General features: G+C 52.2%; 3 protein-coding genes across 3 annotated transcripts in view; 1 reads left to right on the top strand and 2 right to left on the bottom strand.

Annotated features, from left to right (window-relative positions):
• Positions 1–866: 866 nt before the first annotated feature.
• On the top strand, positions 867–3,937 carry TAF8 (TAF8 RNA polymerase II, TATA box binding protein (TBP)-associated factor, 43kDa). The gene is made up of 7 exons (XM_010141784.1): positions 867–1,033; positions 1,294–1,392; positions 1,619–1,681; positions 1,946–2,070; positions 2,396–2,543; positions 3,222–3,364; positions 3,794–3,937. Exons 1-7 carry the CDS (start codon positions 1,021–1,023, stop codon positions 3,935–3,937), a joined length of 735 nt encoding a protein of 244 aa, XP_010140086.1. The 5' UTR covers positions 867–1,020.
• A 3,331-nt stretch (positions 3,938–7,268) lies between these two features.
• PIFO (primary cilia formation) lies at positions 7,269–9,290 on the bottom strand. Its single transcript, XM_010141785.1, has 6 exons — positions 9,248–9,290; positions 8,779–8,921; positions 8,354–8,452; positions 8,008–8,141; positions 7,609–7,735; positions 7,269–7,337 (listed from the first exon to the last, which is right to left on the bottom strand). Exons 1-6 carry the CDS (start codon positions 9,288–9,290, stop codon positions 7,269–7,271), a joined length of 615 nt encoding a protein of 204 aa, XP_010140087.1.
• A 537-nt stretch (positions 9,291–9,827) lies between these two features.
• CHIA (chitinase, acidic) overlaps positions 9,828–11,128 on the bottom strand; it is a gene marked incomplete at its 5' end in the record, with an annotated part of 1,719 nt that continues 418 nt past the window's right edge. Inside the window, 4 exons of the mRNA XM_010141786.1 lie at positions 9,828–10,111; positions 10,459–10,600; positions 10,700–10,819; positions 10,971–11,108. Of these exons, the coding sequence (XP_010140088.1) occupies positions 9,828–10,111; positions 10,459–10,600; positions 10,700–10,819; positions 10,971–11,108 (684 nt within the window). The remainder of the gene's footprint in view (positions 10,112–10,458; positions 10,601–10,699; positions 10,820–10,970; positions 11,109–11,128) is intronic.

The following is an 11,128-nucleotide window of genomic DNA, read 5'->3' on the forward strand; positions in this document are numbered from 1 at the left end:
CCGGGACGGGGAGGTCTGCGAGGAGAGTCCGGGGAGCCACAGAGCTGTCACCCTGAGCTCGGTGCTTGGGAGGGTTGTGGAGCAGATGGTCCTGAGTGCCACCACGTGGCACGTACGGGACCCCCACGGGACCAGGTCCCGCCAGCATGGGGCTGTGAAAGGCAGGTCCTGCCTGGCTGACCTGAGCTCCTTCTGTGACAAGGTGACCCGCTCAGGGGGTGGGGAGGAGCTGTGGATGTGTCTACCTGGGCCTTAGTAGAGCCTTTGACACTGTTTCCCAGAGTGTTATCCTGGAGGAACTGGCTGGCCAGGCCCAGCGGACGGGGGGGGCGTAGTGCTGAGGAGCAGAGAAGATGGGATGTTTGAGTTCCTCTGGCTTGGATGAGTGTCTCTTTGCTGGATCAAAACCTGGCTGGCTGGCCAGGCCCAGAGAGTGGTGGGGACTGGAGTTCAGTCCAGCTGTCAGCTGGGCACCAGTGGTGTTCCTCTGGATTTCCCTACTGGGCTTGTCCCAGCCATGTGGAGGTGGTGCTGAGGGACAGGGGACAGTGGAGACCTGGCGGTGCTGGGGGAGTGGGGGGACTCAAGGAGCTGAAAGGGCTTTTCCAACAATTCTATGATTCTATGGTCTATGTGTGTGTTTGTATGTCTGTATGTGTGTGTACACGTGTAGTGGGGGACAGGCAGGGCCAGCCCCTATTCCTTGAGCCCTGCCTTCAGCCCTGCAGTGTGTCCCTGAGCCTGTCCCAGGGCAGCACTGGGGGCAGGATCAACCCCTTTGCCTCCCTGGTACCTGCTCCTGGGGCCTCACTGTCCCACCTGGGTCTGGCAGTGGCTTCGTTTCCCTGAGCCCTGCTTTTGGATCTGTCCCCGCAGCGGTCGGGCAGCAAACTGGCAACCACGCCTGCGGACAACTACTACCTGGCTCGGAGGAGGACTCTGCAGGTGGTGGTCAGCTCCTTGCTCACTGAAGCTGGCTTCGAGAGCGCTGAAAAGGCCGCGGTGGAGACGCTGACGGAGATGTTGCAAAGCTGTGAGTATCCAGCTTGTGATGCAGGTTTGCCTCTTGCATTTGTGGAAAAGATCTGACTCTCTGATCTTTTCTGCCTCCACGCTTTGCATGTCTTTTAATTTTAAATACACAGGCTGTGGGACACGGCATCCCAGGAGCTATTTTTCATTCCTTGTTAAATTTGCTAAAAATTCACATATCTGAAGGTAGGGTTGGGCTGGTACCAGTGTGTCATCGCTGTTTGAATCAAAGCTGTGGTGGTGGTTTGCTTTTTCCCCCAGATATTTCTGAAATTGGGAGGAGCGCAAAGTCTTACTGTGAGCACACAGCGCGAACGCAGCCGACGCTCTCCGATATAGTGGTCACTCTAGTGGAAATGGGTGAGTGGTTGACTGGTCCCACTAATTCCAGTGTGTGATGAACCGCCCACTGTTCTGGGCTTCGTTCCGGCACTCGGATATCGCTGCTGCGGATGCGGTGTGAATAGATACAGAGCACGTGGTTTTCTTTCTCGTGCAATATGGAGCTCATGGAAAAACGTTGAAGAAGGAGTTGTTGACAGGATAAACTCTCGGTGTGATTCCTGTTTCCTCTTCTGTATTGCAGGGTTCAATGTTGAAACACTTCCTGCGTATGCCAAGCGCTCCCAGAGGATGGTCATCACTGCGCGTACGTGGGAAACCCTTCTCTGCCTTTGCAGGAAGTTGGAAGTAGTTGGGCTTTCCTCTCTGCTGGCATCCGGAGAGCTCCTGCTTTTCTGGGGGGCGATGCAGTCCAGTGCTCCTGGAAGTGTAGTTTGTTTTAAGGACTCCTGTAATGAGCCTGTAAAGGGCTGTAGTCACAGGTCACAGCTCACTAGAGGGTGGTGCTTTGTGGCTGACTCATGGCAGAATGCAGCTGGCTGATCTGTGTGTGTCTGTTTTTTAACTGTAGCTCCTGTGACAAACCAGCCCGTGACTCCCAAAGCCCTGACGGCTGGACAGAACAAGCCACATCCATCCCACATTCCTGGCCATTTCCCTGAGTTTCCAGATCCTCACACTTACATCAAGACACCAGTGAGTGAAAAAAGATTTTTATGGCATTTGGGGTCTGTTTGAAGTCAGTGACACCAGGAGTGGTATATAAACACTTTGACTGCAGTGCTGGTACTGTTTATCCAAAACATTTGCTTCTCCTGGCTTGAGGCATCACAATATTGTTGTTGTTGGGTTGCCCTTGCTGTAGATTTCTGGCTGAGTGACATCTGTAGCTCCCTAAAATCTGTGTATATTGAAGGTCAGCGCTTGCCCGTAGCGTCTGCGTCCTGGTGGAGTTTTGAACTTCACTGACCTGGATTGCGTCCTCTCACGGGGTCCTGGTTCTTCCCTCCCTGCTCCACAGACGTACCGGGAGCCGGTATCTGATTATCAAGTGCTGCGGGAAAAAGCAGCGTCTCAACGGCGTGATGTGGAGAGAGCTCTCACGCGTTTCATGGCTAAGACGGGAGAAACGCAGAGTCTCTTCAAAGACGACGTTAGCACGTTTCCACGTGAGTTACCTGGGACACTCTGTGCTGTCAGTGGCAGCTCTGGTGGGTGCTCACTGCATTAGAGCTCTTGCTGCTGCAGGAGGTGAGCTCTGAGTGATCACATTGTGTGTGCCCTGCTGAGGCACTGGAACGCTGGGAAATGAGGAATTTTCTGTTTAAAACAGGCATGAAAACCAGAATCAAAGCCAAAAGGGTAGGCTTCTCCCCTCACCAAAGGCTCACTGTCTTCTGCTGCTGGAGAAAGCCTTGGGTGAGAGGTGCTAAATTCAAAGCTCACCCCAGGCTTGTCTCTGCCCCTCTGTAACTTCTGAACAAGTAATTTCTTCTCTCTTACATTTTTGAGGTAGGTTTTCCTGTTTCTCTGTCTGCAGAGCTGTGCTGAGAATGCTCACCTTGCCAGGGCTCACTGACAGCTCGCTCACAGCCCATGAGATAACTGAACATTTGTGGTGGCCAGGAAGGACTTTTTGAGGTGTTGTAATGCCGTGTCCTTGGCTGGAAACATAAAGGGACCTCAGAAAATAGGAAAGAAGAGACTGCCATCTTTTAGGGACAGTATATTTCGTTCCTGATCCCGGGGAACAGCACAGAAAGAGCGTGCCTGTGTCTAGCACCAAGAACCAGTGGAGGGGTTAGAGTCTTCCAGCTTGCTGACGGTGTCCCTTTCCCTAACCCTAGTGATTGCTGCTAGGCCTTTCACTGTACCCTACCTGACAGCCCTGCTCCCCTCGGAGCTGGAAATGCAGCAGATGGAGGAAACGGATTCATCTGAGCAGGACGACCAGACGGACACCGAGAACCTCCCCCTGCACATGAGCACGGTACGCCCAGCCTGAGAGATCAAGGTCTCTTGGGCCCGACTTTTTTAAACGTGTGAAACCTGGTTCTTTGCCTGTCTTCCTTGCAGCTGGGCAGAGTGGGTGGGAAATGGCAGAGTGGGTGGTGTTTTGGTGTAAACATTGTCATGGTTCTTTTAACTCTCTGCAGGGCGCACTGCAAACTGAGGTCAGATCGGTTTTAACCTTCATTTTCAGTGTTAGGGGAGAGAGGGTTGTCCCAGGATCCCGCACAGTTCCCAAAAGGGATCTTCTTCTGTTAGAAGTCAGGAGTCCTCACCTTTAATGTCTGCTGCTGTTTGTCTTGGCTGTTGGTTATCCGGTTTGCCCGCAGGTTATGTAGTTTGAACTTCTAAGCCTCATTTAGCCTAACTTTGGTTGTTCCTGCTTCTGTGTTTCTTTTCAACGTGGCAGGATGATTCAGGACCTGAAAAGGAGAATGCTTCAGTGTTGCAGCAGAACACCTCCCTGTCAGGCAGTCGGAATGGGGAGGAGAATGTGATAGACAATCCCTACCTGCGGCCGGTGAAGAAGCCCAAGATCCGCAGGAAGAAGTGAGGTGTAGCCAGCTGGCTGCTCAGAGGAAGAGAAACCCCAGGGTTCACCTCCATGGCTGCGGGCGAGGGGCATGGAGCAAGGCAGGAGAGGCCCCCGGCTGAGCGGCAGAGGCAGAGGCATGATCTCTCCCTGCGTAGTGAACTCCACTCTCATCCTGGCTGGCACTGCTCCTCTTTCCCCTCTGCGCTCCTGCTGCCTGGGAACGGTCAACGGTCAATTGCCTTAAAAGCGTGGAGAGGCACCGGGTCACGGACGGGAATTGTCTCGTTTACTGCGGTTTGTTCTCGCTGTCGGCAGGATTTACGCTTTGAAGAGACAGGGGACACGGAGGTTTTGCAGCTCAGTGCTTCCCAGCAGGCTCTGCAGAATACAAAGGCTTGATTCGTTCGTGGCTGGCTGGCAGGCTAGAAAAGAAAGTTCTGCAATCAGCCCTGCCCAACCTTAGAATCTGAGGAGCATGTATTAACAGAGAGGGAAAAAAACCCTGAGAGGTTTCTTCTATTGGATTCTTGGCAGGTAAAAGCAAACAGACTTTTCTTTTATAAACTAAAGGCAACTGATGTGTTGGTAAGAGAGTGAAATGTAAACGCAGAGCTAAGATGGCGTTTTACTCTCACGTTTCTGACTGCAGCTGCACTTCCAACTTAAAAGCGCTAAGTGTGGTGTTTACCCTGTTCTGCTTTGAGGTTATTTTTTAGCAGTATGAATGGCAAGATTTAACAGCTGCTTCAGGCTATTTTTCAGTTCTGTTGTTAGGTTCTACACAGCATGACTCCTCTGAGAGTTCACACCTCCACCAGCTCTTTTGAAAAATGCTGTGCTGAAAAACTTGGAGTATGGAATAAAGCTGGATTGATCGCCATCTGCACGGCCGAGCTATTGATCACACTTTTTTATTTTGTCCATCCTCAAATATGGGCTTTTATCAACAGAAGGTGCTGTTTTTTCCCCCCTTTATTTCCCCAGAGCAGAAGATTTTATTTCAGCAGTGGAAGTGACTGGTGGTGGGAGTATTGTAGTTGTTGGCTGGGTGATCCTCCTTTAATTTTCATTCAACTTAGGCCAAATACGGGTTCAATTTCTTTGACAAAAGACTGGTGGTTTGGTCCAGTGTCCCAAGCATCTCCTCCCAGAAATGTGCTGGGAGAGGCAGCAAAACCTGCCTGCTACAGATCGCAAGGCAGGTCGTGGTGTCCTCGGGGAACAGCCTTATGCAGGAAGCCTGTTGTGGTCACCAGGGGGATAAGCGTTATGGGTGTATATGTTCACCTCTGAGTAGTGAAGGCACCCTCCCGAGCCTCCCCCTTCCCCTGGTACCCAGGGAGGAGGAAGGTAAAAGGAGTTAATCACTCCAGTGACAGTGGAGGTGTTCTGCCAAACCGTCTGAAATGACATCGCTAGCGAAAAAGTCCTGCATGTGCCGTTGTCTCTCCTGCTGGTGCCTTGGTTATACAGAATAAATGCACAAAGACATTGTGTATGTGTATATATCTGAAGATTTATATCTTTTTTTACTTGGCTTAAGCATTTTTCATAATGAGAAAAATCCCTCGCTGGGTAGGGGAAAAACGTAGAATGAAAATAGTAATTTTAATGTCCATAATAAAAGAAATTTTAACTTGCACAATCAAAACTGGCTGAGTCCTTAAAGTTTCATGAGTGCAGAAGCACCTGAATGGAGCCTTTACGTGTTTTCAGTGGGGCTGCAAGCGGCAGGAAGTCTTGTCCTTCCCTCTGCATCTCTTCCTTTCTCCACAGCCACACTTGGGAGCTGAGAAGGTGAGGAACTTTCCAATAAAGACTTTGGCTGATTAGAAATAAGTGCAGTGAAGACAAAGTACCTTTTGAAATACCATCAGTTTTGCAAAAGCTTTAGTGAAGGTTTCTCCAGTCTCAGGTGGGGCTGCAGTTAACGGCTGTGGAATCGTAGGTATCACTTATTTTCTTTTACATCTTCTCTGACATACATATTTTTCTCCTGATTAGAAACCCAAGACAGCTGGAGGCGAAGTATTGCAGTGTCAGCCATGAGTACAAGGGTGAAGCCTTAACTCTAACCCCCGGGTGGCAGGACAGTGCAGTTCCCAGGGAGTCACAGCCCTTCCTTCCACAGATCACACCGAAAGGGGCAGCTGCAACTGGGCAAGTACATCCCTTTCTGAGAGCTGCAGCCGCTCATGGTTGGGTGGGAAGGGGCTGACGTGCCTAGAAAGGCAGCTGTTGTCATGTGTGTGGAGAGCACTTGAAAAGACCGAAACTGCGAAATTGGAAGAATGTGTTTTGGTTTTACAGCTGAAATTGGGTGACAGGTGGAATTTGCTGCAGAAATAAGCTAAACAGACGCAGAAAATCTGAAAGGCCCTGTTGGGACTGGTAGTTACACCGCGAATGAGTGTTGCCTGCTCTTAGTTCTCCCCTGAGATTGAATCAAGCTTGTGATCAGACAGATGAAGTCTGTTTGAGAGGTTTGTAAACATTTATAGAAATCCCTCGGGTCTGCGTGGTGCATCACAGCAAGAAGTGGTGATGAATACCAGCACCTTCGAGTCAGGCTCATTTTTATGGCCAGTCTTAATTAGCAGCATGGTGCTTGCTCTTTGCTGGAAACTATCTTCCTCTTGTCAGCCGGGCAGACGCTAGTAATGCAAACCATGTCTGTAGTACATCTCCCAGGCCGTGTGGTCTCGGCTGCCCCAGCCCAGCCTCCCTCCTCGGGTGTTTGCTGTGTGCTGCTTCCTTAGAGTCCATGCACAAAGCATTGCCCTCTCTGAACATGCCTGGGGGCTGTGCCCTCCTGTTCCTTAGATCTCCTCAAGCTGTGGGTGAGCCCCTGGGCCCGGAGCACCTGTTGGATATGAGATGGTGGTGAGGAGGCTGGGGAAGGCAGGTGGTGGCTGAGGAGAAGGTGGTGGCTGAGGAGAAGGTGGTGGCGTTGGCTCCCAGCGCTGAGGAGGCGGCAGCAGTTGAGCCACCCTTGAGCTGTGTTAATTTGGCTCCTCTCTGGTGCCACGGAGGGCTGGATTTTGGGAGGAAAAGCCCCCTATGGTGAGGGGAGCCACGCTGGGGAGGGTGTTTCCCTGGAGACCCACAGAAAATGCCACCAGCCCTGCCTGGGCCGAGGGGGCTGTGCGCGGGGCGCAGCAGCACTGGAACACCCCCAGGGACGTCTGCCATCAGTCGCCGTACCAGGTAAGCACAACTAGTGACAAGAAACGCTTCTTTTTGCAATGGGTTTATTTGGAGAGGCTGGATCATGCAGATCTGTGTCTCCACGAGGGGGTGGGGAGCGGAGGGGAGGTCTGGGGGAGGATGCAGCGGCAGCCCCAGCTCCTCAGCTGTAGTACAGGCTCAGGTAGGCCACTCGGTCCCGATGCTTCCTGAATTCTCTGTCTGTGGTCAGCTGAAAGACAATACGAGCAGTGACAATTGCTTCCAGAGCAAAGGTCTTAGTAGACGTTTTTTTCTTTTTTTAAGGACTGTAACTGTTTTTGCAAACCAGCGTTTTCTGATAGAAAATCAGTTTGTATCTTGTACTCCAGGCTGGTAGAGCCATGTCCCCAGTAGGCCAGTGAGGAAAGGGTGACAACATAGTGCAAATTTGAGGCCACCATATGATTTCCTTTGCCAGGAGCATTGAGGCAGGAATAACATCCCCTTATCCCGGTCCTTACCCTCTGTACCTCCTTTTTTAGCATCCTCTGTGCTGGCATCGGCACTAAAGACCAGTCCGGAGATCCAAACTTCATTGGCCAAGTAATTTTCTTATGTAATTGCTTGTCTGCTTTGTAAGTCCCAGGTCTAAAGAAAACAGGCACAAACTCTCTCACTGGAGCTGGTGTGTGGGGCTCAGAATGCTGGAATTTACCAGCCCCACCTTGATCCGTGCGAGAAACGCCCCTTGTGGAGTTCTAGTCATCGTTGCTCAGTTACAGACTAAAGCAGGGGAGCTTGGTGAAGATAAAAAAGCATTGCTGGGCACTCGGTTACCTATCTCCCATTTGTGACTCAGTATTTCTCTCTGCTGGGACTCCTGCTTAGTGTGAAAAGCATGAGAAAACGAGTGACATTACCCAGGAAAACGTTCTTTATCTGATGGCTGATCTGGAAACCGCGGCGTCTTACTGAAAAACGGAGCAGAGGCAGGCTGGCATTTTCTCTCTTCCTTCCAGCATGGCTGGTACCTTGCTGGGCTGGGAGTCACACTCTGCAAGAGATAAATATCTAAGTGGAAGGTTTTGTTCTGCAAACCGTTTCTAGACTCTCTGAGCAGCAGCCAGCTGGGCTTTACAGACTGCCTTTATATATAAAGTTGGATGCAACCCCAGTGAATGGGATTGAAACTGATAGTCTGTGTCAGGAACAGCCTAAAATTCATGCAAAGCTGCAGCTCTGCTGCTTTGAAGTGTCTTGTCTTACCTGTGGCCCCGGTAGGAAACGCCGGGCTGTTCTCGCTCCTATCACGTAGCCCTTCGTGCTCTGTGGTTTCTTTTCCAAAGAGTCTCTGAGGCTGTTGCTCTGCAATTCAAAAGGAAAGCGTCTCACTGATGTTTTTAAGATGTGTTTGCATCAGGGGAAGGGTGGCAGGACATGAGCAGCAGACGTTCCTATTAATTCCTCTGGTTTCTCACTGAAGCAGAGCACTGGGGCAGCTGGGGCTTGGAGGACCAGTACGTTTGGAACGGGGGGAATTTCTTTTTCTAGGTATATGAGGAGACCTTGTACAGGGGGGTTGCAGGGCAGGTCTGGGAGTCTCCGTGTCTGGCTGACCATGGTCCTGTTGCTGCTGAAACGTGGGCCTTCTGTGAAGGAAAAGCTCTGAGTGCGAAACCTGGACAACTTACCTCTTGACTGAGGTAACAGCCCGGCCCAAGCGCAGGGTGTCCCCTGATGGCCGGCTGCTGGATTCCCAGCCTGTCTGGGGCCTGGTGGAGAGGGAACAGTTTCCGCTCTTGAGAGGACCTGAACGAGATCTGCTTCTGCACATCTGTGAGATGAGGAGAGGGAAATGCTGCCAGTGGAGATGACCACTAGTTGCTGTTCTTTCTTCTTGAGCATCTGCTGCTCTGCTCTCTGCCTGAGGCTGAGAACCCCTTACTTCCCAGGCAGGAGATTCCCCTGCTCTGGATATTGGTGAGGAGCCCCCCCTTTAGGTACCTGTCCCCTCCTGCCACAGAGGCTGCTGTTTTGGCAGCCTGAGCAGTCCCACAGTTCTGGGGAAGGTTGCTGGGGCAGCTGGATGCCACCAGGGAGCTGCATGAGCACAGCCCTTGTGTCCCCAGCCCTCCTGGGTGCGTGCACCTCCCCACTCACCTCTCAGCTCCTGCTCTGTGGCCATGCTGCCCTGCCGCGACATCCCTGTCAGCAGTCTGTGTACTCCCGTTGCTATAGACACAGAGCAGGGGGTGCTGCTGGGGATGACAGCGCCTGAAGGGCGCAAGATTAATAACGTCCCTGTGGGTTGAGCTGTGCTGGCTCCTGCTCCAGGAGCTGCTGTTTTCACACCCTAAGTCAGAAGGAGACAGGCCTGAGGGGAATCAGGGTGTAGGATGTGCTGTTGGGACCCTCCTGTGATCTCTCTAGTGGCACAGCTGGATCTGCCCTGTTGTCTGCTCTCTGTTTTTTTCACTGTGTCTGGTTGTCGTGGCAGGGCAGTGAGAAACCCCTGGAAAATGACCCTTTAGGGCTGTTTCACACCCAGCTTGTGGATCCCGGCCCTTCCCTGAGCCCAAGTGTGAGTGTCATGAGAGAATGAGGGAGCATCAGCACATGACGAGTGAGAAGAGTGGCAACAGGGAGGGCTGTTGCTTTTGCAGAGCACTTTTTATTGAATCATTCTTATTCCAGGCAATAAGCTCAGAGGGGTCTCTTTGCTCTAACAGCTTTGGTCTCCTCATGGCCAGTTGCAGCAGGAGCAGCTGGCATCAAAGACGAGACCAGATGCACAGCTCTCCAGGAAGGTTTCACTGTTCATGCAGTTGTAGAAGCTGCTCTTGTTGGTTGGATCTGCGTAGATGCCGTTGGCCTTGCTAGCACAGAAGTCACTAACACCGGAGCCTCCAGAGCTCCCGGAGCTACCAGAGCTACCAGAGCTACCAGAGGTACCACTCCCACTTCCACTGGTAGGAGATGGAGTTCCAGTGACGGGAGGATTGGGATGAGCTGGGGGCACGCACTCTGCAATCGAAGCAGGAAAGGGCTTGTTTCAGCGTGGACCGTCTCTCAGCCCTCCCCTCCCTCCCGAGGCCCTTTAGTGGTGGGAGCAGCTGTTGATGTGGGTTCCCCCAGAGTGTGGCCTGTCTCTCACCAGCCCTTGAAACATCAGGAGCCAGGTCCAAGCTCCACTCTCCCTCTTTTACCCCGGGGGATACAGAGTGAAGGGATCTTCCTGGGGCAATCTCTAATGGTGGCTTCCGCAGAAAGCCTTTATCCCCCATGGCTCCAGCGATCAAGGATGGTGGGTCCCTGAACCCTGCATCAGCAGGAGGCACCTTCCAGCAGCAGATGCTGCTGAAGTGACTCACCCCTGTTTTGCAGACCAAGGCCCTTCTTCAGGGTGTTGATCAGGGGATATTTGCCTTCCTTGCAGAAGGTGCCAGTGAAGTCATCCAGATCAATAGCCCAAACCATAGCGCCTCCAAAATTGTTCTTCTTCAGCCAGTCAATCTGTTCAGCGGCAGCAGAGAAATCCCAGTTAGTGCTGGGACCTGCTACTGCCGAAGGCCTCCTGCCTTCTCAGTAGCTCAGCCTCCCACCCCAGCATACCTTGATGCCGTAGCTCTTGATGTTGTCATAGCCAACCCATTCGTTGCCCTTGTAAGCGTAGGGCACGTCCTGGGGGGTATCCCAAGCCTGAGTGGCTCCAGAGTTCAGGAATGTGCAGATCTAGGCCAAGAGGGCAGAGAGGGAGAAGTTAGCAAGTGTCCTACAAGGCAGGGCATATCCCAAGAGTCCCTGGGTTAAAAGTTCCTTGCTGGGAGGTTTGAAGGGTGTTGGGGCTGTTCTTGGTGGCCTGGGTGTGGAGAAACACGCCCACCTCGTAGTAAGCCAAGAATCCAGCCTGCCGTGTGTAAGGTCCAGCTGGCCCAGCTCCTGATGTTGGTGCTCCGACAGCAGTGTCAGATGGGTTTTGCAGGATGAAGTTGTGTCCATAGGTTGGGAAGCCAACAAGGAGCTTCTCGGCTGGGGGCGCCG

The sequence above is a fragment of the Buceros rhinoceros genome, unplaced genomic scaffold (genome assembly GCF_000710305.1).
Source record: "Buceros rhinoceros silvestris isolate BGI_N320 unplaced genomic scaffold, ASM71030v1 scaffold37458, whole genome shotgun sequence".
Classification (NCBI taxonomy): Eukaryota; Metazoa; Chordata; class Aves; order Bucerotiformes; family Bucerotidae; genus Buceros; species Buceros rhinoceros.

What these genes read in the sequence shown, in the direction of transcription:
- TAF8 (XM_010141784.1), top strand. An exon ending in GAGGATGGTCATCACTGCGC is followed by an intron (nt 1,682 to 1,945) that starts GTACGTGGGAAA and finishes TTTTAACTGTAG; the next exon opens with CTCCTGTGACAAACCAGCCC. An exon ending in TCCCCCTGCACATGAGCACG is followed by an intron (nt 3,365 to 3,793) that starts GTACGCCCAGCC and finishes TCAACGTGGCAG; the next exon opens with GATGATTCAGGACCTGAAAA.
- PIFO (XM_010141785.1), bottom strand. Translation starts at nt 9,290, where the DNA reads ATGTCGCGGCAGGGCAGCATGGCCACAGAGCAGGAGCTGAGAG. An exon ending in CACAGAGCAGGAGCTGAGAG is followed by an intron (nt 8,922 to 9,247) that starts GTGAGTGGGGAG and finishes CTCATCTCACAG; the next exon opens with ATGTGCAGAAGCAGATCTCG. An exon ending in GATAAAGAACGTTTTCCTGG is followed by an intron (nt 7,736 to 8,007) that starts GTAATGTCACTC and finishes TGTTTTCTTTAG; the next exon opens with ACCTGGGACTTACAAAGCAG.